We start from the raw sequence: 27,927 nt of genomic DNA on the forward strand, positions 1-27,927 counted from the left end.
ATTTGTTTATAATTACAAATACGCCACATTATAATCATTTCAACTATTGATGAAGTTATGAGCATAATTATTTAGAAACTATTAGTGTCACTACAATGTCCTACCTTTGATCTTACAAAACTGAAAAGAGCAAGAAAAACATTTTTTTTTTTTTGCCCAAGTAGACTTTTTAAATAAGCTAAAAGGACATCTCCATGTATAGAAACTGCCCCTATTTGTCACAGTTTAGAACCCTGCAGCCTGGCTTGCCGGGAGCGTAAGGTCTGCACCATCCATGCAAAGTCAAAAGCCTGCTTTCTGTTTCTAGTCTCATCTTGCACCCAACTTTGATTATTTCATTATAGAAGAGCTTCCGACACATAAAAGCAAATTACCAGTTTCTTCATATCCATCTCTTAATTTAGTGTTGTTCTCTGGACTTTGCCTTTAGTCATAAATGCTTGTGGTTTCTCAGGTAGTTGAGATGAATGAAGTCATTATAAAACTATCATGCTTTCAATTGTCCGGCTAATACTTCATATAAAATAAGCCTCCTTTATCACCTTCTCTTAAAGAAGACAAACATTTGGCTGCAATAATTATTAGCAGCTGTGGAGATATAAAAGCGGCTAGAAAGTATTTCAAAATTAATGCGTCTTTCAGACAATCGTTTGTCAATCACGTTGCTTTTGTAAACCCAGCATTGTATGGAAGGTTGAAAAAAATGGATCCGCAGTTTTGTTTTGTTTTCTGTTTGGGCAGATTTTAAAAATTCTTTGTTTTTCACTTTTGACTGAATTACATCATTTTTTTGCTTGAGTGTTTGTATTTTTTGAGATCATGCCTGTTCTTTCTAGAACTAGAACTGTACCTAGTATATTACAGAATGGCAGACTTGAAAGCGACCCTGAAGATGATCTAGCCCACCCCTCTCACTACAGTTGAGGAAACACCTTGCTCGGCATTTCTTCACTTAGGGCAGGTGAGGGTATTGCCTAAATCGATAGTGCTTGCTCTGCTTGACTTTTGCACTTCCAGGTGTACCCACCCTAGGTTGGGGAATAAACAAATAGGGGTGAAAATAAGTATGATGTCATCAACCTGGCTGTTAGATTGTTCTTTACCAAACTATTGTCAAGTAAGTTATAGATTTAAATGTTTGAACTATGTTAACTTATTTCATTGAACAACGGTAGATGCTATTTTGTTTACTACACATCTGATTCTTTCTTTGGTTCCCAATTAGGTGAACAAGCAAGTCAAGTGTCAACAGCCCACAGAGCCTATTACGGTGGTGAATTAGCGCCCCCTAACACATTTCACCGCTGTTTAAAAATATCTTTTATAAAATATAAATGTGAAACAAAAATGTTCTAAATATTGTGCTTGGTTCTTCATACGATCTCATTTTAATTCTCCAAAAAAATTGTAAGACACCTGTTGAAACAGTTTTGAAAGGAGATAAAGCTAATGTACAATGTGGTAAGGGCTATTTCAGGTGTGAGAAGAGAGTTGGGACAGGGAGTGACTGACTTTGTGGAGGAATGCGATGATGAATAAGTCCCACTCTCTGGGAGCTCTCAGATGAGCTGGGTAAGCACAGCTCTGGAAAGGAATGTTGCACGTTAATAACAATTGCTGCATTTTTATTTGTTGAATGATGTGGGAGCAACGAAACAGAACCACTAACTCTGCCTGTAGGTTTTGAAGGTGGCTTCAGTGAAGAGATGACTAAGTGTTGAAGGAGGAGAGTCGTTTTCTGGGGGAAGAACAGAGAAATGTCATTCAAGGCAGTGATAAGAGCAAGTGAGAAGGCATAAAATTGAGGAAGACGTAAGTTCAGGTACTAGTAAGGGGGTCAGTGTTGTTGGAAACTGGGGTGCACGGGATGGAGTGGCACTGAGATGGATAGAACAAGACTAGGAAGAGCTTCTGTGGCAACTTAGGGAGTATGGAACTTGTCCTCTTGACAGCTGGGAGCACTGGGGGTTTTCAACTGGAAAATAATGCAATTGGATTTCTTTCTTTTCCTACCTTGTAAGTTGAGAAATATAACCTATAGTCAGAAAACTACTAAAACAAATATACTGTACAAAGCATAATTACAAAGCAAACACTTCCATAACCCTCACCCTGGTATAAAACAAATAGTATTGTGAACATCCTGCTTGTCCTCCCCACCCCAATCATCATCCCATTCAAGCCCACTGTCCTTGTGATTCTTCCTCACTATTTTGTTTTCCTTTATAGTTTTACTAGAGGCCTGATGCACAAAAATTCATGCAAGAGTAGGCCTTCCTTTCCCTGGCTGCCAGCACTGGCTTCCCTCCGGCACCCGGGACCCGGGCTTGCTTCCCTGCGGTCACCAGCAGGCACCCGGGACCCAGGCTGGCTTCCCTCCAGCTGCCAGCATGTACCCAGGACCTGGGCTTCTCTTCGGCCCCAGCTTCATCCAGAAGGATGTCTGGAATGATGTCTGGTCGAATTAGCATATTACCCTTTTATTATTATAGATTACTTATGTATACATCCTCAGAAAATAAAGTTTAATTTTGACTATTTCTGAACTTTTTACAAATAGAATCATACTGAAGATATTCTTTGTGTTTGATTTCTATTACTCAACATTGTTTTTAAGACTCATCCTTGTTATTGCTTGTTGCTGTGGCAGCATTTATTTATTTTCATTGCTGTATATTATTTTCTTGTTTGAATATCTCACAGTTTGTCTTGGCTGCTGCTGTTGGATATTTGTTCTTTGATTAAAAAAATAGCTCTTGCCTAATGCAAACGATATTGCTCTGAGCTTTTGTACCCTGTATCCTGTTCACACACACCTAACAGTTTGTAGAACATATTCAGATTCCTTTTTCAGGAAGTTAACTGTGATACTAAGAGTCTGGTCCACTTTCAATGAGGATGGAGAGAGAGGTCCCATCTGAGAGACAGTCCTGAGAGAGAATGGAGTTCACAAGAGTGGCACTAACAGGTGACCTGAGTTTTCTAGTTTGAAAGACTGATATCCTCAACTGACTTTAAAAATCTGGAGGAGAAATAAGTTTTAGGGAGAAATGAGTTCTATTTTGGGTTTGAGGTGACTGCTGAACACACAAGTGGAAATATCGGCTAGATCAGTGGTCGGCAAACTCATTAGTCAACAGAGTCAAATATCAACAGTATGATTGAAATTTCTTTTGAGAGCCAAATTTTTAAAACTTAAACTTCTTCTAATGCCACTTCTTCAAAATAGACTCGCCCAGGCTGTGGTATTTTGTGGAAGAGCCACACTCAAGGGGCCAAAGAGCCGCATGTGGCTCGCGAGCCGCGGTTTGCCGACCACGGGGCTAGATGGTCAGAAATGCCCATCTAGAACTTAGGAAAGGGAGGAGCTAGAGATGAAGATTTGGAACTAGTAGCATACAATTGATTGTCAAAGCCATGGGAAAGGAGATAACAATAATTGACAATACTTTTTGAGCATTTATTATGAGCCAGGCACTATACTAAAAATGTTACATGTATCACCTCATTTCATCTCCAACAACCTAATGAGGCAGGTACTATTTTCATTTAAACATGAGAGAATTGAGGCACAGAAAGGTCAATTAGCTTGCCCGAGGTCACACATGTAGTTAGGGGTGATGCCAAAATGAGATTATTTAGGAAGTGTATGTGGAAAGGATTGAACTTTAGTGAGCATCAATATTAATAGCTTGGAAGAGGAGGATCCTGAGAAGGAGACTTAGATGAATAGTTATTGAGTTAGGAGGAGAGCCAGAGAGTGTCATTAATAGCCAAATTCAAATTAACCTAATAAGGTAAGTACTGCAGGTGCCTGGCATTACTGTAGGAGGTCAAATGCCAAAGTAGAGTCACACTCTGAGACTAGGTGTCAACAAAACCTATTCAGGCTTGGTTCATTGCTTCCAAGATTCCTCTTTAAAAAAAACTAATAAAATATAGAAAAAGAATGATTTCCCTTTGGTTACTGTTTACAGCTAAAGTAAGAAAAAAAATCCCTTCCTGAGGTAATTCAGTTGTGTGGGCATGGGAAGGTAGTGGAGAAATGGGGAAGGTGGTAGGGAATGTGAGCGCCCCATACCAGACTCCGCTGAGTAAACAAGCTGACCTGGGCGGGAAGGAGCACAGGAGGAATTGTGGGAGAGTCCCTGCTCTGCCAAGGCCTGCAACTCTACCACCCCCTACTGTGACTCTGATGACAGTGGGTAGCAGTGGGTGTCCAGGTGGCCCTCCAGCTGTACCTGAGATCGCCCATGGCCCTATCTTCTCCCTGGTGGAGCCTTGTTTCTCTCTGGATAGACTTAACTACTGTTTGTCACAAGGTTGGCATTGGAAATGTCATGGGATTGCCATTTAACAAATGACACTCCTGTGCCAAAGAAAAGATCTGATCTTTCCTTCTTTCTGTTTACATTTCCATAGGAAGAACTTTTATAAATGTTCAAAAGTCTTAACATAATAATAGGTTTCAGATCTTACTTTTATTTGTTTTTAGATTCCAGATTTTAAAATACATTACATAACTAAATGATATATCTACAAATTATAACATGCAGAACAGTATTCTTTTTTTTATCCTCACTAAATTTTTTAAATTAATTTTTAGAGAGAGGAAGGAAGAGAAAGAAGAGAGAGAAATATTTATGTGAGAAAGAAACATTGATCAGTTGCCTCCCCTGCAAATCCTGACCTCGAATTGAACCCACAAACCTTTTGGTGTATGGGATGATCCTCCAACCAACTAAGCCCCTGGCCCAGAAGAGTATTCTTTAAGCTTAAGAGCGTCACACTTTCTAAATTTACTTGTTAAGTTTGGCATTTAAAGTTGTATCTTGGCCTGGTCACCTGCACACCCACTGGGTAATTCAGTTGGTTAGAGCATTGTCCCAATACAACCAAGTTTGTGGGGTTCGATCCCTGGTCAAGGCATATAAAACAATCAACCAATGAGATTCCAAAATGGCTACAGAGTAACTGGAAGCTGCTCAACATCACTAATTAAAACCATAATGAGATACCATCTCACACCTGCCAGCATGGCTACCATTATTAAATAAATAAACAACAAGTGCTGGCGAGGATGTGGAGAAAAGGGAATCCTTGTGCACTGCTGGTGGGAATGCAGACTGGTGTAGTCACTGTGGAAACCAGTATGGAGTTTCATCAACAAGTTAAAAATGGAATTGCCTTTGGACCCAACAATCCCTCTTCTGTGAATATATCCTAAGAATCCAGAAATACCAATCAGAAAGAATATATGCACCCCTGTGTTCATGGCAGCATTATTTACAACAGCCCAAGTGCCCATCAGTATATGAATGGATAAAAAACAACTGTGGTACATTTGCACAATAAAACAACTACATGGCTGTAAAAGAGAAGGAATACAGACCTTTGTGACAGCAGGGATGGACCTCGAGAGTATTATGCTAAGTGAAATAAGCCAGCCAGAGAAAGACAAGTACCAAATGATATCACTCATATGTGGAATCTAATGAACAAAATAAACTGATGAACAGAAAAGAGCCAGAGGTATGGATACATGGAACAGACTGACATCTGTCAGATGGGAGGGGGTTGGGGGGAATGGATGAAAGAGACTAACCAAAAAACATATGTGCATAACCCATAGACACAAACAACAGTGTGGTGATGGCCAGAGGGAAGTATGGGTGGAGGCTGGGTGGAGGTGGGCAAAGGGGGTGGGGGTGGGGCAGAGAGATGGGGACATCTGTAATAGTGTCAACAATAAAAATAAAGTTAAAAGAAAAGAAACTACCAATGAATGCACAAATAAGTGGAACAACAAATTGATGTTTCTCTCTCTCTCTCTCCCCTCCCCCTAAAATAAATTTTAAAAAAAGAATGATTCTTTTGCTTAAAATAAATAAAATTTCAGAGAGAAGGTAGAAGGAGAGAAAGATAGAAACGTCAATGATGAGAAAGAATCATAGATCAGCTGCCTCCTGCACTCTCCCCCTGGGGTTTGAGCCGGCAACCCAGGCATGTGCCCTGACCTGGAATGGAATCCTGACCTCCTAATTCATAGGTCTATGCTCAACCGCTGAGCCATGCTGGCTGGAAGAATGTTTCTTTTAAAGGATTTTTAAAAAATATATATTTTATTGATTTTTTACAGAGAGGAAGGGAGAGGGATAGAGAGCTAGAAACATTGATGAGAGAGAATCATCGACCAGCTGCCTCCTGCACACCCCCCACCAGGGATGTGCCCACAGCCAATGTACATGCCCTTGACCGGAATCGAACCCCCGGGACCCTTCAGTCCGCAGACCGACGCTCTATCCATTGAGCCAAACCGGTTTCAGCAAGAATGTTTCTTTTAAAGTTGTGTCTTGCACATAAAAAATACTTACAAGATGTGAACCTTAATTTGTTTTTACTCTTGTAGATGAGTCTTGGGGACAGGACTGACACTTTGCTAGGATCTAGCAGTTGTATTCCAACCAGGTCATACATTAGTCTGGGTTCTCTTGAAAGCTACAGAGAATAATGTTTGAAAAGTAGCTCCTTTGAAGATGACTGCTGTAAACAATGTGAATGTTTACTTCCTTTCAAGAGTTGATCTTGCTTTCTTTTCTGAGAAATGTTTTGTGGTTTCTAAAACCATGATAGCCCTAACCAGTTTGGCTCAGTGGATTGAGTGTCGGCCTGTAGACTCAGGGGTCCCAGGTTCGATTCTGGTCAAGGGCATGTACCTTGGTTGCGTGCACGTACCCAGTAGGAAGTGTGCAGGAGGCAGCTGATTGATGTTTCTCTCTCATCGATGTTTCTAACTCTCTATCCCACTCCCTTCCTCTCTGTAAAAAAATCAATAAAATATATTTAAAAAATAAATAAATAAAATCAGTGATAATGAGTGTTGAGAAACAAAGTAATGTAGTTAAAAGTAACGGTGTTCTAATGTGCTTAACATTGGTATTGAATTATGAATTTTCAAAAGTGTAAAGGTCTTTCAAATATTATTTACTCTACTCTCAGAGAAAATTCTTGAATCTTCTCTACATCATTAGTATTTTATTCTATTTCCACTAAGGGTTAAACATCTGAGCCATGTTTTCTCAGAACAGAGCTGGATATACAGGGCTTGGGGATTTCAGTGGATCCAAACTAGAACCACCCATCGCTCCAGAGGTGGTGGGGTGGAATGCAATATATGAGTCAACTGCAAGTGCTGGGAGAAAATGGGGGCGGGCAGGCAGGACCCAGACTCTCACGGTTATGGAAACCTGTCACAGGGACACAATGATCATCGGTATCTGTGGGATCCATGATGAGGGAGCACAGTGGTGGCAACCCCAGGACGTGGTGTTTGCAGACACAGCTGACAGGATAATAGGTCAGGATGCAGCTCAGGCTGTAATGAGTTTCAGGGCAGGACTGCGAACTACATATTCTGGTCTATAAAGACCCTAACCCTGACCTCAGCCTACAGCTCTGCCCTCATGATGGGCCACTTTCCTTCTCACCTCAAAACCCCAGACACTTTCCAACCACAACGTGCCACACTCCGTGGCACTCCAGAGCCTTGGTCATTCAGATTTCTTTTTTCTCTTTAGATTTCTGCTTAAGTGCCCTCTACTTATGGAGGCTTTTTCAGGACATTCTCTACCACACACTTCTATCCTAATTATCTGCATAACCTTGAGAACTTTCCCCTTATTATCTATATCCTCTCCACTATAGTATACATGGGTATCTTATTCCTCTTGTATTCAATAATCCCAGTCACATGAGGAGCATGGAAAGGAACGGTTTTTGTGTGTGTGTGTGTGTGTTTGCGGGGGGAATGTAAGATTACAGAGATGATAGTCAGAAGTGATTTGCTTCAAACATGCAACTTTGAATGTAGAGTGTAGAGGGAGCCTGGCAGACCTGGTCTAATCTGAGAAGATGGCACCCACTGCTTGACAATGAGGACCCTGATCTGGGGACAACTTCTGAAGACTCAACAGAGAGCATAACGTTCAATGGTAGTCTTGTACCAGGTACTGGTGGTGGGAGGTAACAAAGCGGCATCCAGTTGGACTAAGCAGAGAGTAATACATTTCTTGCCCCTTCTCTAACAATTCACTTGGTTCTGTAGGTGACAAATTCTTCCCAGATAGATAAAGCAAACCTAGTGATGGGCGCCAACAGTGACCAGTTCATTGTGACCTGCCCCCTTAGACTCCATATCCAAAACCCTCCTGGCAGTGAAGTAAACAGCTAAGGGCACACCAATTCTCTTAAGGTAGTAGAGGATTGTTGCATCACTGGATATAATCCTTGGTCTAAAACTCAGCATTCATCCGAATTCTTAAATTATGTTCAACAGTTATTTGTTGTCTAATCCCAAAGTTGCAATGTAAGAGGTAATCGCTCACACTGAGTATTCATTTAATAGGCATACCCTATATGTAAAGGTGCTTGGCAAATGCTACTCAATTTACTTGGCTCAACAGTCTTGAAAAATGAGCACTATTACCCTGCTTTTACAAACGAGGATGCTGAGTTTTAGAGGCGCTAACACACACACACACACACACACACACACACCACACACACTGCACCTCACTTCAAAGTACACCTTACCTCGCTCTGGAGCCACACAGAGTCAGGGTCAGTTTCACAGAAGTGGTTAGAGTCTGTGTCAGAGCCATGCTGCCTTGAAAAAATTAAAGGTAGCAGAAACAACATGCTAGTTGGATGTAGCTCTGCCTGCAGTTTGAAATGTTTTTGGTTCGAGTGATATTTTTAAAAATATTTTTATTGATTTCAGAGAGAGGAAAGGAAGAGGGAGAGAGAGAGAGAGAGAAATATCAACGATGAGCGAGATCATTGATCGGCTGCCTCCTGCATGCCCTACACTGGGGATGGAGCCTGCAACCAGGGCATGTGCCCTGACCGGGAATCGAATCCACACCTCCTCTTTCATAGGTTGACGCTCAATCACTGAACCACCACGGCCGGGCAAAAGTGGTATTTTTTAACTCCTCCCCAGTCCCCACTGATCAACTTGGTGGTCACTGAGTAAGAATGTGACACTCCTCCAGGTACCCACAGTGTAAGGATATACCTGGGGGGGAAAAAGGCAAACATCAATATAATATCTTTAGTCTAAAGTCCTTTCTGTCCGGTGGGAGATCAGGCAGAGGAGAGAACAAGGTGAGTGACGTGGGGGTTCTGTCCAGAAGGGGGACAGGAAGGACGCAGACATCAGGGAGGTACTAGAACTTGAGCTGGGCTTTGCTGTGAATTAGCTTATGAAAGAGAAACCAGAAATCTGTGTTTCCTGTTCATGATCAGAGGGATTTTTGGTAACTGTTCATCTTACTGGGAACTGGCTTAGGAGCTAGGTGGCTGCAATAGAGGAAACACTGTTTTCCCCGCTTGCCCAAGTTACAAGTATTGTTTGCGTTGGGAAGCTGCATGGGGGCAGGGAGGGTAAGGAAAGCCCCTGGTTCGTTGTCAGCTGGGTGGAGACAAATGTTTCCAGGGAACAGAGTCTACCTTCCATCAGAGTTCATGCACTGGGGAGGGAGGTCACCAATGCAGCAGCCTGGAGAAAGTGGGGGAGGGGGCATTGGGAGGTCAATGGTGTGTACGGTTGGGTCTGTTTTTCAGTCAAGGCTGGTTTGGTTGAAATAAGAAAGCGAAAGCTCACAGGGCCAGAAAAGTCTTCCCTTTTTTGAAGTTGCTTCTCAGCAGAGTGGAAAGCCCCAGCCAGACCCCAGTGCACCGAAAGCATCCCAGGCGCGGGGCAGCCAAGAGGCAGAAGCATCCAGACCTGCCCGCCGCGCCTGGAGCATGGAGCCGATGAAGAAGCTTCAGACGGTCCTGGACCTGTACCTCAAGCACCGCGACGCGCTGGGCTACGGCCTGGTGACCCTGCTGACCGCGGGCGGGGAGCGCATCTTCTCCACCGCCGTGTTCCAGTGCCCCTGCAGCGCCACCTGGAACCAGGCCTACGGGCTGGTGTTCCTGCTGGTGCCCGCGCTGGTGCTCTTCCTCCTGGGCTACGTGCTGAGGGCCCGCACCTGGCGCCTGCTCACCGGCTGCTGCAAGCAGGGCGCCCGCCCCAGCGGCACCGGCTGCTGCAACGCGGGGCTGCGCGGGGCCCAGGTGTGCGCGCAGCTGACCGGGGCGGCCGCCGTCGCGCCCCTCACCTGGGTGGCCGTGGCGCTGCTCGGGGGCTCCTTCTACGAGTGCGCGGCCAGCGGGAGCAGAGTCCTGGCGCGGCGCCTGTGCTTGGGCCGCGACCCCCAGTGCGTCCAACAGCTGCCGCTGGTTCCCTGCAACAAGGCTAAGGAGCCCGGCGTGCAGGACCTCCTGGTGGACCTCAAGGCCCAGTCGCAGGTGAGCGGAGAGGGCGGGCGTCTGCGGGCGGCCCCGGGAAAGGAGACCTCCGTGCCCCTGTCCCAGGCATAGGACACCTAAGACAAACTGGAATGGCTTCTTGCTTCTCGTGAGCGAAGAGGCAAAGGTGATGATGAAAGGGATGGAAAAGACGAAAGGCACCACATTGAGCGGTAGGCACCTGCTCTGTGCCAGGTACCGCGCTAGGTCCTTTGGTCTAGGTCGGGTGGTCTGCTCAGCCAGGAGAAGGCAGAATTGGCACAACGCAATGAGTCTGCCTGGCCCTAAGGCACCATCCCACACTGCTTCTTGGAATGCAGAGCTCAGAGGTTTTTGAAAATGAATGCTTGCTTCCCTGGACTTGCCAGTATTCCACTCTAGGGGAGTGACAGATAGGCATTTCCCTGGACTCTTGACAGGACTTGGGAAATGACTGACTTGCAGAGCAAGCAGTTGTACCGAGGGGTTCCGGAGGGGTTCTGGAGGTCACTGCCTCTCTGTTCTATTATGAGATTAGGACCTCAAATTGTTGCTTGTTCATGAATGCTGAGTAGTTCAAACTTTTTCTGAGGATTTAATAATGACTTGTAAAAAATGTGACTAAATTAGTATTTTGATGTGTTTTCCTAGGTCCTGGGCTGGATCCTGATAGCAGCTGTTACCGTCTGCGTTCTGATTATTGTATCTGTCACCCGATGTGTATCTCCAATTAGTTTTCTACAGCTGAGCTTTTGGAAAATCTACGTGGAACAGGAGCAGAAGATCCTCAAAAGTCACGCCACAGAACATGCAACCGAATTGGCAAAAGAGAATGTTAAATGTTTCTTTGAAGGTTCACCTCCAAAGGAAGTCAACACTCCGAGCAATGAAGCCTGGCAGCAGATCTCATCAGTATACACTTTCAATCCGAAGAACCAGTACTACAGCATGCTGCACAAACACGTTAAAGGAAAAGAGAAGAATCAAAGTATCAGGAGTTCGGAAGGAGATGCCGTGGTTCCTGGTTTTGGCTTTGTAGATGAACATGATTTACACGCCACTGATGCGTTATGACCCTGTGAGTGAATAAAAAGAAAAGGGTTCTTTTGAATTATTACTTCATTTTTTTAAAGTAAACATTGTTATTGTTTATGGTGGCTTTTTACTTTGGTCTTCCAAATTATGGAAGTATGGAATTTTAGATCTGAAATAAAAATGTATAATTTTACCTCTTTATTATATTACTAGAGGCCCAGTGCACAAAATTCGTGCACGGAGGGGTGGGGTGGTGTCCTTCAGCCCGCCCTGCACCCTCTCCAATCTGGGACATCCCTCTCACAATCCAGGACTGCTGGATCCCAACTGCTCGCCTGCCTGCCTTTCTGATTGCCCCTAACTGCTTCTGCCTGCCAGCCTGATCACCTCCTAACCACTCCCCTGCCCGCCTGATTGATGCCTAACTGCTCCCCTGCCAACCTGGTCACCCCCAACTGCCCTCCACTGCCAGTCTCATTGCCCCTAACTGCTTTTCCCTGCTGGTCTGGTCCCCCCACCCAACTGCCCTCCCCTGCAGACCTGGGTCCCCCCAAACTGCCCTATCCTGTAGGCCTGGTCCCCCCCAACTGCCCTCCCCTGCAGGCCTGGTCTCTCCCAACTGCCCTCTCCTGCAGGCCTGGTCCCCCCCAATTGCTCTCCCCTGCAGGCCTGGGTCCCCCCCAACTGCCCTTCCCTGCAGGCTTGATCGCCCCCAACTGCCCTCCCCTGCTGGCCTGATAGTCCACAACTGCTCTTCCTTGCAGGCCTGGTTCCTCCCAACTACCCTCCCCCGCTGGCCATCTTGTGGTGGCCATCTTGTGTCCACATGGGGGCAGCCATTTTTGACCACATGGGGCAGCCATCTTGTGTTGGAGTGACAATCAATTTGCACATTACTCTTTTATTAGATAGGATTAAAAAAAGGAAGTGAGGTTAAATGTGCCACTGAAAGTGACAAACTGGAACTAGAACAACAGTTTTATATCTTTAATCTAGGGTCCTTTATGGTGAATAATATTGCTGCTTTCAAATACAAGACTTTATTTAGTAGCAAAAAAAGACCCAACAAACAATAGTGAAAAAAATATTTGAACTTTAGATCTTTCTTTTAGGCTACATGATATCGAGTTCAAGTTCACTTTCTTGTAGGCAGCACCTTGTTAGGAACTTTAACCCTTTGCACTCGCTTGCTTTTTTCTCGATTCCTTTATTCTACTCGGGATTTAATTTTTTAAATACCCCAGATTTTACAAAGCGTGGCAGTAGAATAAAAAACTGGAGTTTCTTTTCATACAAACTTATTTATTTGGATTTTTTTATATTTCAAATTATTGATACATTCAATACAATTCAACATACGAGCTGCTACCGATGCTAACCATGTTGAGTCACACTCGACATCCGAGTGCAAAAGGTTAAAATTCTGGCATTTTATGTCTCTGAACAAAAATACAAAAATTTATCCTGCAAAGGAAAGTAAAATTGTTTAAATACGAAATTTGAAAAAGTAAATTAGGGTAATTGCAGACAATAGTTGTTTTTAGTGTGTAGGATTAGAGGAAGACTTTAAAGCTGTTTATTATAGTAAATTTCAAATAGGCACAGAAGTAGAGAGGATAGTATTATGAACCTCCATATAGTCATTACACAGCTTCAACAAAACAGGGAAGTCAGATAAAATCCATACCATACAAATAAATATAGAAATACAAATTGTGGCCTAATGTAGATGAGGGGAGGTGGGGGGAGGGGGAGATCTGTGAGAAACTGAAATCTGTAGAGTAGAAAAGCCTTTCAGTTTGCAGGAGCAGTATGTGCAAAGGCTGAGGGGACACAGATCTTACAGAGTCGGAAGCCTTAAAGGTAACTGGAAAAATGAGCAAGGGACAGATCATGCAGAAGATTTTGGGTTCATTCTATGAGCATTTTCGAAATCTTGATCTGCTTTTCTTGTAGAAAATAGAATTGGCCAGGGGAAGAGGGAGAGACAAGGTGGAAGTGGAGAGACTGGTCAGGAGGCCACCGCAGTGGAAACAGGCAGGAGTGAACTTGAACTGGGTTGATAGTGGTGAAGAGTGAAAAAGTAGATAGATTCAAGGTAGATTTTGAATATAGACATGACAGGATGTGTGGATGGAAAGGATACAAGGATTTATTGAGAAGAAGATTATGTATAGATAAATTATGTTGCTTGATGATGTCAGGACTTTCCAGGGGACATTCGATTGTCATTTTTGTCCATTCCACAAATTCATGGCTGTTTGTGCATTTTTTTTTTAAAAAAATGATATATGAAAACTTTAAACTGTAAAACAATTGAGCACTGACCCTTTTTAGCCGTTCTTCCTCTCTTGGCAGACCCTTGTACCAGCTTCTACCTGCCCTTGGTCACAGAACCCATTAAAAAAACTAGTCAGCAGGGCTGAATACCCTGTGGCTGAGAGTCATGTACAACAAGACAGTTGGCAGCAGAAACTGCATGCTCAGTTTTTTTCTATTCCCTAATGAATACTTTTGAAAATCATATCACATCGACTTTCATTTTTGCTTCCTTTATTTCACTTCCTAAATTCTTTTGTATATTTTTTCCTTTTTTTTTTTTTCTGGTCCTACCATTTATAGGTACATCTTCAATAGTCTTACATTGTTTCCATTTTGTTGATCTATGCTCCACGTTCCCTTGCCCAGTCTTTAATAATTACTGTCAAAGTATACATGCTTAAGATAAACAATGATAATGGTGGGGGAAGCATGTGAAGTAAAGAGTAAAAGTACCTCATTCCTTTGCAATATATTCTTCCCAGAGGAAGCCTTATACTCTGTGTCTAGACAAATATTATTACACTATCAATGTGGTTCTTAAACTTTGTTACCTAAAACATTGTTGTTCCATATACATATGTAACCATTTGCCTCATAAAAATTACTGCATAGAATTCTGATTAGTATACTATGATCCCTTTTTGTTAAAAAATGAAAGTACATACGCACACACCTACCTATAAAGATAAGAATTGAATTGTCAAATTTGGTCAATTCTGGAGACTAATAAAGAAGAAGGGGATTTATTTTCAAACCTCATGCACTTCTGACCTTTTGATGTTTTGATAATGTTAATAAAATTAACTGTGTTTTTATAAAACCTAGAGACCCGATGCACGAAATTCGTGCAGGTGTGTGTGGGGGGTCCTTCAGCCCGGCCTGCGCCTTCTTGAAATCTGGGACCCCTCAGGGGATGTCCGACTGCTGGTTTAGACCTGATCAGGCCTAAACCGACAGTCAGACATCCCTCTCGCAACCTGGGATCCCTCGCTCCTAACCGCCCACCTGTTCGCACCTTACCACCTTCCTGCTGCTCACTCTTTACTGCTTGGCTAGCTGCTCCTTAGTGCTGCCATGGAGGCGGGAGAGGCTCCCGCTACCACTGCAGTGCTCACCAGCTGTGAGCCTGGCTTCTGGCTGAGTGGTGCTGCATTTAACATCTGCCCCCTGGTGGTCAGTGCTCATCATAGCGACCAGTCATTCTGGTCTTTCCGGTAGTTCTGCCATAACGGTCGCTGGGCTTTTACATATATAGATATATATAGATTAAGAAGAACCCTTACACTGTCAACAAAGCAATTTTGCATCTTTCACCTCATTTCATTTTCATGTGTTTGTGGGGTACCCATGCAACACATCACTCACACTTACAAGTGAGGAATTGAAGACGAGAGGTTACCTTATTTGACCAAGGTCACACGGTCAGCAAAAGCAGAACTGAAGCTAGGGGCTGATCCTCTCTGGATCATGTGGCACAACGTGGCTATGTGGCTGTTTTTATTACAGAGTTTTCTTTTTTAGCCCATGTGTCCTTATAAGCAGAGAAGATAAAGATGCCCTTAGCGACCCCAATATTTCTCATCTCATTCAGAAACTTGGCGACTGTTGATGGCTAAAACAATTTTGAATAAACGTAGTGAGATCAAGACAGTTATGTCATGATGGGAACATGGTCACCACTGTTTGGTAGGACACACCACTCCTCTGAGTTTGGCCTCAAACAGGCCACGTCATGGGCTCAAGAAGCATCTCTACACTTGGTGTATATTTATTTGCTGTCTCACCAACTGATTCTTCATAAACACCCTGGCTTTACGCTACCCTAAAACCTTAACTTTGGAAGAGGTCCAGACACACCACCCGCTATGAATATTTGTTGAAAAACAATCATATTGTTGTAAGGGATGATTCTACAATGCATTGAGTACTGGCAAGATGACATAATTTACAGAGCATAAGATTAGTCATCGTCTCTTTGCTCCATTCAAAGGCATGGAGAGAAAGATCAGTGGTCTAGGAACTGATTAAAGAAACAAGTCCTGAGGGAAGCATAAGAATATATAATTAGCCATGTACAGAAATGTCTGGTTGAAAAATATCTTGGAACCCCTAAGTTTCTCATCTTGCATCTCATCTATCAGGTGGCCTATTGTAAATAATCCTTCCAAAGACAATAGATGGAGAGATACCCTCTGAGTCAACCCCAGCAGCATCAACCACTGTCTATTTTGTCAGCAACAAACTCCCACTGAGGTCCACCATGTGTCAAACATCCAGCCGACCCTGAGTGCTGAGCCTTTAGTTGATTACTTTGACTCTTACTCTTTATTACCTACTTATGAAAGATCAGTTGTGAATAGCAATATAACAACAGTGGAATTAATTACATTACATTCTTATCCAAGGAAAGAGACCTGTATCAAAAAAGGGATATGGTCTGTTAAGAACCTTTGCTATAAGGAACAGAACGTAAGAAACTTCCACATTAAAGAAAAATTGTACAAGATTAGGCAATTTATTGTCATTTTTAAAAAGGTGAGATGTCAAACATAGAGAAGAGCAACGGAAACATTTATGTATACTTTAAAGAATAATGAGTCCAGCTGGTGTTGCTCAGTGGTTGAGCCATTGACCTATGAACCAGGAAATCACAGTCCGATTCCCAGTCAGGGCATGTGCCTAGGCTTGATCCCCAATGTAGGGTGTGCAGGAGGCTGCTAATCAATGATTCTCTTTCATCATTGCTGTTTCCATCTCTCTCTCCCTCTCCCTTCTTCTCTGAAATCGATAATATATATATATATATATATATATATATATATATATATATATATACACACACACACACATACATACTAGGGGCCCGGTGCACGAAATTCGTGCACTGGGGGTCGAGGGTTCCTCAGCCAAACCTGCCCCCTAGCACATACTGGGAGCTCTCAGGGGATGTCCTACTGACGGCTTAGGCCCACGCCCCAGAGGGAGTGGGCCTAAGCCGCAGTCTGGCCTCCCTTTGTGGGAGGCAACCGGGCTGATCAGGGGAAAGCACCAGCCCCATCACCCCGCTGCTGCAGCCACTGCCAGTCACCACAGCCACCAAGGTGTTTTCATCAACACGACTCCAGTCCCTTCACCAAGAAAAAATGACAACTTTCTTTAGGCATTTTCAAGATGTGTCTTTCATAAGATATGCATTTATTTATTTATTTATTTTTTATCCTCACCTGAGGATATGTTTCCATTGACTTTTAGAGAATGTGGAAGAAAAAGGGAAAGACAGAGAGAAACATCAAAGTGAGAGGAACACTTTGACTGGTTGCCTCCTGCATGAGCCCTGATCTGGGCCCTGGCCAGGGAGGAGCCTGCAACCTAGGTACATGCCCTTGATCAGAATCGAACCCAGACCCTGCCGTCTGCAGGCTGAGGCATTATCCATTGAGTCAAACCGGCTAGGGCAGGATATGACATTTCTTAGCCTTCCAGCAGCGGACCTTCAATTTTTTCTCCAGAAGTGTGGTGGAAAAACCCTAGATCACCTTTTTGGATTCTTATTACCCAAGTTACTAAGAATATTACCAGTGGCATACAGGAAGCTTAGCCAATGTGCAGTCAGAAAAGGTGTTTCCTCTATAGTTCACACCAATGGAGGGCTGGGCCCTGCCCAGGCCTAAAGCCTCTGGCTGAAGCTTTAGGCCTGAGCAGGCCACTCCAGCTCCCGCTGATCACTGGCTCAGCCCCTGCCCAGGCCTGCCCAGACCAAAAGCCTCTTGGGCAGGAGTGGACCCCCAGCTCCCTGCGATCAATCGCAGGGGGTCCGCTCCTGCACAAGCCAAAAGCAGACCCCCAGCTCCCTGCCCAGGCAATCAATCCCAGGGGGTCCGCTCTTGCACCAGGCCAAAAGCCTCCGGCGGAGGCTTTTGGCCTGGTGCGGGAGTGGACACCCAGCTCCATGCGATTGATCACAGGGGGTCGCTCGTGCACCAGGTCGAAAACCTCCAGCGGAGGCTTTCTGCCTGGTGCAAGAGCAGACACCCAGCTCCCTGCTATAGATCGCAGGGGTCCACTCCTGCACCAGGCCGGAGCAGACACCCAGCTCCCTGCAATCAATCAGAGGGGGTCCACTCCTGCACCAGGCCGAAGCAATCCCCACCTCCCTGCGATCGATTGCAGGGGGCTGCTCCAGCACCAGGCCAAAAGCCTCTGATGGAGGCTTTCAGCCTGCGGCCGGAGCAGACACCCAGCTCCCTGCGATCAATCCCAGGGGGTCCGCTCGTGCACAAGGCCGAAAGCCTCCGCTGGACCCCAGCTCCCTGCAATTCGTCGTAGGGGGTCCACTCAGAGCTCCTATATATGCAAATTAACCACCATCTTGGTTGGGTTAATTTGCATACTCACCCTGATTGGCTGGTGGGCATGGCTTGGGCATAGCAAAGGTGTGGTCGATTTGCATATTACTCTTTTATTAGGTAGGATATTCAACATTTTTCTTACATATATAGTAAAGAAACAAAATTTTAAAAAACAAAAGGTTGTTTGTGTTTTTCATAGAGTACTCACCAACAGAACACAGTTTGGGAAACAGTACTTCAGATGATCAGAGACAAATGGAAATCAACTGTTTGACTTACTTCATAATATTCTTAAGTTACATAGTCTACCCCAAAACAGCAACTTGAATAAATTCAGATCTGAGACATGGTCAAACTATGGGGCAACTTATTTCAATGGCTAAGCACATTGATAGGTACATAGGGGATTTGTTAAACCATAATTTATTTCATGGAGACCAGACAATCATGTGTGTAGACATCTTTAAAGATAAGTAAAAGCACGTGGAGAGAGGGCAGTGCATAAAATAGAAAACATATGTTTTTCCTCTTACAAATCAAAACATTCCTATCCCCTTTCCTAGCTCCCAGCTCTTCTCAAGTTTTCTTGATGAGACAACTGTTCCTATTCAATTCATATGCAATCAAAAAGACTAACTTTAACGAGTTCACATTCTTTAACTTTAAAACTTCTTGCCACTGTTCATACCAACAGAATTTCACAATCTTTCCAGCTTCATAAGCACATTTATCCCAGCTAGCAGCTGCCTAACTCCCCCTGCAGATATACAGTGAATCCCTCTCTGTAGCTGTAACAAGTAGCTATTTTTTTAGATCTAAACTTTATTCCAGTTCCTCTATATTCCCACTCCAATTTGAGATTCAACAATTTAAACTTATTAAAAATAATTCGACCTATTTTAGATAGTGTGTGAAGGTCTTAAAACATGTATACGATTCTTTGAAATGCATTCCTTCAAAAGACAGACATTAATTCCCTCCCCTGATTGTGTGCTGGCCTCAGTTATTCATTTCTAATGAATAGATTAGATTAAAAAGTAGAAGGGATAATATGTGTGTTCAGAGCCTAGGTCATAAGAGGTGTTGCAGCCTTCGCGCTCGCTCTCTCTCTCTCTCTCTCTCTCTCTCTCTCTCTCTCTCTCATTCAACTGCCAGGAGCAGCCACTGGAGAGGCCCCTGTGGTGAGAAACTGACACGTCCTGCCAACAACTGTGTGAGGGGCTGGGCTTGGAATCACATCTTCCAGCTCTCCTCAACTCTTCAGATGGCTGCAGGCTCTACTGACATCTTGATTGCAGCCTTGAGAGAAACCCTGAACCAGAAACACCCAGCTTAGCTGTTCCTAAGGTTCTGACCTACAGAAAATGTGAGATAATAAACTGTTGTGATAAGCCACTATATTAAGGGGTGGTTTGTTACATAGCAAAAGGTAGCTAACACATAGCCTTTGAAATTTGCTAATTCATAACCACAAGGTCCATTCTCCCCTCTGATGCTGAGTGACATTACATCTTATTTTCTCTACCTGCGTGTCACAGGCTCCTCTTCCCCTACCAGCCATGGGACAATTTTTGGAGAGAGTTTTACATTGTACTCAAGGGCAAAAATAACTATAATGTTGATGGATGAAGGAACCAAGATTTGTATATACCCAACCACTTGCGGGTGAGTATCCTTCTCTTCCTTCCTGCATTACAGTTCATGGCAATATCAAAATCCCATTTTACATTTTGAGTCAGCTTTTCTTTTTCTCACTGTAATAGTTAAGCAACAAGACAACATCAGAAGGCTTGGGAGAGACTTTTTTAAGAAGATAAATTGAGCCAAACCGGCTCCGTGGTTGAGTGGCAACCGATGATCCAGAAGGTCATGGTTCAATTTCTGGTCAGGGCACATGCCCGAGTTGCAGACTCAGTCCCCAGTGTGGGGCATGCACATCATTGATGTTTTTATCTCTCTCTCCTTCCCTTCCTCTCTGAAATCAATAAAAATATATTTTTAAAAAGAAAATAAATTGATAGAAAACGTAAAGTGTTTGAAGATATTGAGAGGAGATTTATTTATACAAGTGGAAGAAAAGTGTGGGAATTAGTGACAAGAATAGAGAAAGCTATGAAAATGTAAAAAATATTCTATTTTTAACTCTAGAGAAAATCAAAAGTCGTGAAGGAAAGGAAATCTACTCTTCGGATGGGACATGTAGTCAGCAGTGTTTATACAGTCATTGTAGTGTAACCACTGACTATTGATCTAACCTCAATTACACTCTAGTAGGAAAAATGAGGATCAGAAAGTTTGCTTATGTATGTGGTTAAAACAGAGGTTGTGTGTGAGAAAGTTTCACATTTCTTATGGGAATATTAAAAAAAATCATGCCTCAAGTGAAAAATCAAGAAAGAGCTATATAAGCATATTATATATGGTAAGGCCAGAAATGCCAAAAATAAAATAAAATAATGGTTAGAAGACTAGAAAGGAGATGCTGGTGTGAAGCAGAAAAGGGTAAAAGGCAGAAGTGAAGAAGTCAAGGAAGAGAGCTAGGCAGGCGATTTACACTCTTATTTGACTCTATTTGCATGAATACATTCTTAAAAGTAAAGTAAAAAGAAAAGAGAAACAAGATAATTACTAAAATGACCACTAAAATCTATGGAGAGAATCTGTAAATGTTACCAATGTTACTTGCTTTACATCTTTTGAAATGACAAATTCTCTTCCAGGAGTCCCCCAAATGTGGAATATCTGTATGACATCAACTTCCACTTAAGATCTTCCAGTGTTTCTGAATTTATTCAAAACAATCCTCTGACTGGAGATATAATAATCTGCTCTTTGAGAAGACTTTTGTTGTGTTCTGAGATAGAGCAAAATCTCTAGTGACAACTTCAATCAGTTTTGGTGACTTTTGTTTTCCCTATTGATTTAAAATATGAAAAACAATATTCTAGTTATTGAATAGACTTTCCTCATTTTAGCTTTTCCTTCTTTTTATAATATCACTCAAAAAATTTAAAAGAGGAGCCAGCTTGACTTAATGAATATTTATTAAGCATTCATTACATGGTCATAGTCTAGTGTGTGGTGGTGGGTTGCAGACCTGTGATCAAATGGTTCTAATGCAATGAAATTTGTATAAAGATTAATGTGTATACATGTCAGAGAAATAGTCTTGTGGTAATTTGCCTAAGACAGTGATGGGCAACCTTTTGAGCTTGGTGTGTCAAACTTCGCCAAAAAACTGAGCATAACTCGGGTAGTGTGTCACTTTGAGGAAAAAACTAACTCCAAGACTCTAGTCGCAAATGTTTCATCCTCAGGAGCAGCAAATGTTTCATCCTCGGCATGTGGCCGCGTGTCATCAGAAATGGCTACGCGTGTCAGTGCTGACACGCATGTCATAGGTTCGTCATCACTGGCCTAGGAGCTGCCTGAGATATTTATGGAATGAGGCAAGATAGAAATTGGCTAAGGAGTGGGAGAGAGGTGGGAAGAGAAGGTTTTAGAGAACACAAGCCCAGAAGAGGTTTTTGGAAAATGAATTGTTTACCAGGCATACAAGCAGGGGAAGAAGGAACAACATGTGAGAAGGAACAGGGCACAAGCAGCATCGTGTATGGAGGAATCAAACTATATCAACATTGCCCTGAATGCAAAGACTGGAGAGGAAGGCAGAGAGGGCTAGTCACAGAGGGCTTTGTTTGTCATCAAAAGACACTTACACTTTGTTCTGTAGACAATAAAGAGATAGTAAAGAAATTGGTGATACCATCCGATATCAATAGATTATACTGGTGAAGGAAATGTTTCGCTTGATATTATGAAAATGATATAAACATAGAGAAAAATAAAATAGTATGATGAAGCACTATAGACATAGATTTAACAATTCTTAACATAAAAAAAAGTGTTTATTGTGGGAAGTTTCAAGAATAAACAAAAGTAGCCTGGCTGGCATGGCTCAGTGGATGAATATCAACCTATGAACCAAGAGGTCATGGTTCGATTTCTGGTCAGGGCATATACCCAGTTTGTGGGCTCGATCCCAAGTGGGAGGCGTGCAGGAGGCAGTCGATTGATGATTCTCTCTCATCATTGGTGTTTCTATCTCTCTCTCCCTCTCCCTTCCTCTCTGAAATCAATTAAAATATGTATTTTTAAAAGAATAAAAAAAGTAGAGAAAATAATATAATCAAGTCTCATGTACTCATAAGTCAGTTTCAACAATTATCAACTCATCAATCTTATCTATGCTCCAATATACTTTCATCATTCCCAGATTATTTTGAGGCACATCTAAGTATAATTTCACCTGTAAGTATATAAGTATATATCTCAAAAGAAAAGCATGCTTTAAAAAAACAGAATGTACAACACCAAGAGTGAACCATAATGTGAACTATGGACTCTGGGTGATTATGCTATGTCAATGTAGGTTTCTCAATTGTAACAAATGTACCACTCTGGTGGGGATGTTAATAATGGGTGAGGCTATGGATGGATGGATGGATGCAGGGGTATATAAGAAAGTTCTATACCTTCCAATAAATTCATAATTAAAGTAACAAAAAAACTAACAAAAAAACACAGTGAATCATCACACCTAAGAAATAACAATTTTTAACATAAAATATACAGTTATCACTTAAGTCCCCACATACCTCATAAAGGTATGATTTATTTGAATTGGTAATCAGGTAAGGTCACATACTATAAAATTAATGTCTCTTAAATGTCTTTGAAAACCAATTCTTTTTTTTTTTTTTAGTCATTGGATTCATAATTTTTCAAAAATTTAAATTGTGGTAAAGTACACAATATATACAATGTACCACTTAACCACTTATCAGTACAAATAAGAAGTATTAAGAACTTCACATTTTCGTATAACCATCACCACCATCCATCTCCAGAACTCTCTTTATCTTGCAAAATTGCAACTCTGTACCCATTAAACAATGACTCCCATTCCCCTCTCTTCTAAGTCCCTGCCAACCACCATTCTACTTTCTGTCTGTATGCCCTTGACTACTCTAGATACTTCATGTAAATGGAAGTATACAATATTTGTCTTTTTGTGACTGGCTTATAAGTTTAGCATAGTCTTCAAGATTTATCTGTGTTATAGTATATGATAGAATTTCCTTCCTTTATAAGACTGAATAATATTCCATTATAAGTATACACAACATTTTGTTTATTCATCCATCCTCTGATGAACACTTGGGTTATTTCTATTGTGAATAATGCTCCTATAAGCATGAGATCCTCCTCTTGATTCTTTTGGTTATATACGCAGAAGTGAAATTGCTGGATCATATGGTAGTTCTATTTTTAATTTTTGAGGAACCTCTATACTCTTTACACTACTGTGGAAATGACACTGTGCCATTTTACATTCCCACCAACAATGCACAAGGGCTCCAATTTCTCACATCCTTGCGAATACTTATTCTTTTAAGTGATGGGTGTGAGGTGGTATCTCATTGTGTTTTTTATTTGCATTTCCCTAATCATTAGTGATGTCAAGCATCTTTTCATGTACTTATTGGCCATTTGTATATTCTTTATTTATATTCTGAATAGTAACCCATTATCAGATATATGATTTGAAAATATTTTCTCCTAGTCCATGAATTGCCTTTTCACAAAATTTTGTCCTTTGGTGCACTTAAGTTTTTAATTTTGATGTAGTACTATTTATCTATATTTTTCTTTTGTTGCCTATGCTTTTGGTGTGGCATATTTTATATGTATATAAAGTAAATAAATTCGTACTGATAGTTTCCAATTCAAATCTGGACTACAAGGTTTTTAAAAATTAAATTTAACGTTATTGGACAGACCTATTATTTTCCTTTTTCTCATGCCGAAAATCCCAGATCTTAACAATATCAGCTTGATTACCACTTTTCTTTATACCACAATACACATGCAAAATAATGATACTAATACTACCATAAACAATTTGATTACTGAGAGGAGTTTCAGATTTTTTAATTTTGTATTCTTGGGTGTTCCTTTTTATCCTTAAGGTATATCCCTCTAAAGTTGTAGAATCAAATTACTGTGTTTAAAATCGGTTAAATTAGTTCTTCTCTATATTTTATGCCACTAACTAAATACACAGTTAGATTTATTTATTTAATTTTGCTTTCATCTGTGAATAATTGTTTTTAACTTAAAATGCTTAATTATTGTGTAAAGTGATTGCATGGCTACAAAGTTAAATCGCCCAATCAGGATGCATTTTGAAAAGTCTAGCTTTTAGCTTTGTTGCTTCCACATTGTTGCTCCCTCAAATTGGTAACCTTTAAAAAAATATTTTTACTTAAGCCTTCCATTTAAAAAATACATATGCAGCCCTAGCTGGTTTGGCTCAGTGGGTAGAACGTCAGCCTGCGGACCAAAGGGTCCTGGGTTCCATTACGGTCAAGGGCATATACCGATGTTGTGAGCTTGATCCCCAGTAGGGGGCGTGCAGGAGGCAGCCGATCAATGATTCTCTCTCATCTATGTTTCTATCTCTCCCTCTCCCTTCCTTTCTGTAATCAATAAAAATATATAACAAAAGAAATACGTATGTATATTGATTTGTAACCTATCTTTCTTAGATAAATGTTACTTTACTATCCACACTTTTCTCTACCTTCCTTTTTTACTTAATATATTCTAGAGGTCATCATGATGTACAATAAATAAGATCTTACTTGTTTCTTTTTTATAGCAGTATATACTCCATTGTGTGGATATGCTATAGTTTATTCAATCAGTCCTCTACTGTGCATTATTGGACAGCAGCCAGACCCTGTATCTTATAGAAGGTTGATGAATTGGACTTCACTTGATGGACGAGGAGTATGGTATGTTCTAGAAGCTATTTTCTGTAGACAGAAAAACGGAGAGTTTTGTTGTGTAGCTGTACCACTATCTGATTTGCATTTCCTAGAGACCACTTGATTCTGGTGTGGAGAGTGAAATGGAAGTTGAAACTAGAGGTAAACCGGTTAGAAGGCAGCTGAGCCCCCGAGTGAGAGGAAAAAAGGATCAAGAGGAATTTAGGATGTAGAATTAAAAGAACTTAGAGACAAATTAGATGCAAGTAGTAAGAAGGAGGAAGGAGTAAAAAATGAATATGAGGCTTTTAGTTTTTACAGCAGGGTCATTAACTAGGAAATGAGATGTTGAAGGAAACGAGATTTAGGGGGTGAGGGAAAATAATGAGTTGACTTTTGAGCACACCAGATGTGTGCTTTTGGGACATCGAGGCGGAGTGACCAGGAGGGAATAGGAGCAGGTAAGTGAAGAAGGTGGAGAGGAGAGGTTTCCTGTGCAAGGGTCACACTATCCAGGTGCAATGTCTACTTTGAGAAAAGTGCCAACCATGGAGGAGAATGAGGAGATTTAGAATTAATAGCCAACTGAAATACAGGAGAGGAATCGGGATGGGGTAAGCATTTTAACATAGGATTGTCTAGTTCCAAAGCGGGCACTCTGTCTTAGCCAATTTGAAATTCCGTAGACATGGTGGCTTAAACAATTTATTTCTCACACTTGAGGCTGGAAAGTCCAAAATCCAGCTGCTAGCAGATTTTTTTTGTCTGGTTTGCAGATTACTGCCCTTTTGTATCCTCATATGGCAGAGAGAGAAAGATCTGTCTCTCTCTTCTAGAACATTAATCCCATTCGAGGGTCTCATCCTCATGTCCTAATCTAACCCTAATTAACCCCCAATGGTTTCACCTCCAAATAATATCACATTGCGGGGTCAGGGTTTTAACATATGAAATTTGGAATGGGGGCATTCAGTTCATAGAACATTTTATTTGCTATATCATGTTTTCTTAAAGTTTGCCAGTGAAAGGATGAGGGATGCGTTGGGAAGTAGTGTCAGGAGAATGTATTTTTTTCTAGGATGGTAGAGACTTACTCATACTTTTAGGCTCATGAGAAGGAGGTAAGTGAAAGGAGAGAGGGGTAAATGATGAGGTAAGGTCCCTGAGGAGGTGGTGGGTACTAGAGCATGCCTATGTCTCTATAAGAATAAGTAATTCCATAGACTAATAATGATTTATTCAATTTACTCTTTCCCAAGTCTTCCTCATGACACCATTATCAACCTTTCCATTCTCAGTTACTTCATTAATTTAAAAAGTAGGATACTTTAGATAATCTCCAAGGCCAATCTTGGTCCTAAACTTTTACCTTTATAGCTTTTCTATAAAGTCTGTCATCCCAGAACTGGAAAGAACTTTCTGAGTTATTGCATGGTCTGTCTCCCTAACTCCAAGCCAAATTCACCATAAATATTTCTACCTCTAAAAGAGGTATATCATTGAGAATTAGTTCAACTACATTTAACTTTATAGAGTACAAATCTTTGCCAAGAGACGGCTGGCCGGTTCATGCATAGAAATATCATGTTAATCAGCTATTGGGCCTGGAGGAGAAGTTGAATTCTTGGCAAAGAGTTGCCCTTTGAGCTGTCTAAACTCGAGCACTAATTTTGGGGCTCCTTCCCCCTCATTCATTCATTTTGATTTGACATCTTTATGAGGGACTCCACCCAGCAGGTGTTCAGAAAAGTGTAAAAGGGCGATTTTTTCACCTCTCAAGAGGGTTGAAGGGTACATTGTTTAGACCTGGATCTCTTCCAGTCTGTGTGAAATGTCCTAGGCAGCCAAAAGATACTCCCAGGTTGCAGGTTTTAGGAACTGCTAACAGTGGGGCAGGAATTCTCTTCTTTCTGTCGTTTTTTTAAGTGTCTCTGCAGAAATGAAAATGATGTCTGTGGATACTCTTACATATTGGCTCTCGCTATGGTGCTGCTTTTCCTGGGGTGTGTTTCCAGCTGTCTACAGGATTCTCTGAAAACCCTTGCAGAAGCCTTCCCAAAGGGGAGCAATGCCATTTCTTTCACATTTTGGAGGAAATCTCCGTGCAATCTCGGCAGTCCAGTTGTGTGGCTCTCTGTGATGTTCCTCGGTGTATAGGGGATGATGCTTTAACCAACCGAGCTACCTGGCCAGGGCTTGTGATTTAGTGGTCATTTCTGTCTGTGTCCCAGGAGCAGTTTCAGGATGCAGGCGTCCCTGGGGCAACTTTGTAGTCACAAATCTACTCCCTACATGGAAGAGCTCTCTGAGACAGCCGCAACCACATCTCCCAATCTCCTTGGGAGACACAGGAAGTCCTGCTTATGATGCATGTGGTCCCAGGTCAGCGCACCCAGTCAGGATGTCATTACATCCCCCCCGCCCCCACACCTTGTGTTGGTTTGTTTGAGCGCAGGGGAAGTAAAGGGGACCTGTATTTTCTCCCTGGGCCTATGTAAGATTGTTCCACCTCAAGGCTGGGGTGTTTTCTACTTCCGTGGCGCTGGCTGAGAGTATGAGCAGTGGCCTACCGCAGACGGGTAGCATCCGGCCTTTGCCCACCTCCTCTTGACATACACCTTGAATCCTGCTTTACAGAGAAGATTGAGCCATCAGTCATGAGCTTGACAATGTCTTCCCTAACACCTCGATCCCATCCCCATCGATGGCCATGCTCACCTTCACCAGTCTTTTCTTAGGGGAAGGGGAAGTCTTGATGCAGTTCAAGGCCAAGTCATTCTCTTATGATCTGGATCCCGTCCTCTTCCACCTCCTCACGGCCTTGCTTCATCAGTCATTCCCTCTCTCCTATATTTTCAAATGCCTGCATTCTTAAAACGTAAAGAGAGTAGACAGTCTAACTTTGGGCTGAGGATCCTATGTCTGTTTCCATTTTTTAGTCAAGTTCCAAGAATCTTCTATACACAGTATCTCACCTCCGGTTGGCTTCAATCCACCACAGATAGGCTGTTATTGGACGTGGACTCGCCCGAGCAGGTCTGCCTTAGGCCGGC

General features: G+C 42.2%; 1 protein-coding gene across 1 annotated transcript; it reads left to right on the top strand.

The window, feature by feature from the left end:
- The first annotated feature begins 9,763 nt into the window (after positions 1 to 9,763).
- CALHM6 (calcium homeostasis modulator family member 6) lies at positions 9,764 to 11,563 on the top strand. The gene is made up of 2 exons (XM_079781674.1): positions 9,764 to 10,356; positions 10,987 to 11,563. Exons 1-2 carry the CDS (start codon positions 9,808 to 9,810, stop codon positions 11,407 to 11,409), a joined length of 972 nt encoding a protein of 323 aa, XP_079637800.1. The 5' UTR covers positions 9,764 to 9,807; the 3' UTR covers positions 11,410 to 11,563.
- Positions 11,564 to 27,927: the final 16,364 nt, after the last annotated feature.

This window comes from Cnephaeus nilssonii (assembly GCF_951640355.1).
Source record: "Cnephaeus nilssonii genome assembly, chromosome: 9".
Taxonomy (NCBI): domain Eukaryota; kingdom Metazoa; phylum Chordata; class Mammalia; order Chiroptera; family Vespertilionidae; genus Cnephaeus; species Cnephaeus nilssonii.

Coding starts and splice junctions, on each gene's coding strand:
- CALHM6 (XM_079781674.1), top strand. CDS start 9,808: ATGGAGCCGATGAAGAAGCTTCAGACGGTCCTGGACCTGTACCTCAAG. Junction 10,357..10,986: donor ACCTCAAGGCCCAGTCGCAG/GTGAGCGGAGAG, acceptor GTGTTTTCCTAG/GTCCTGGGCTGGATCCTGAT.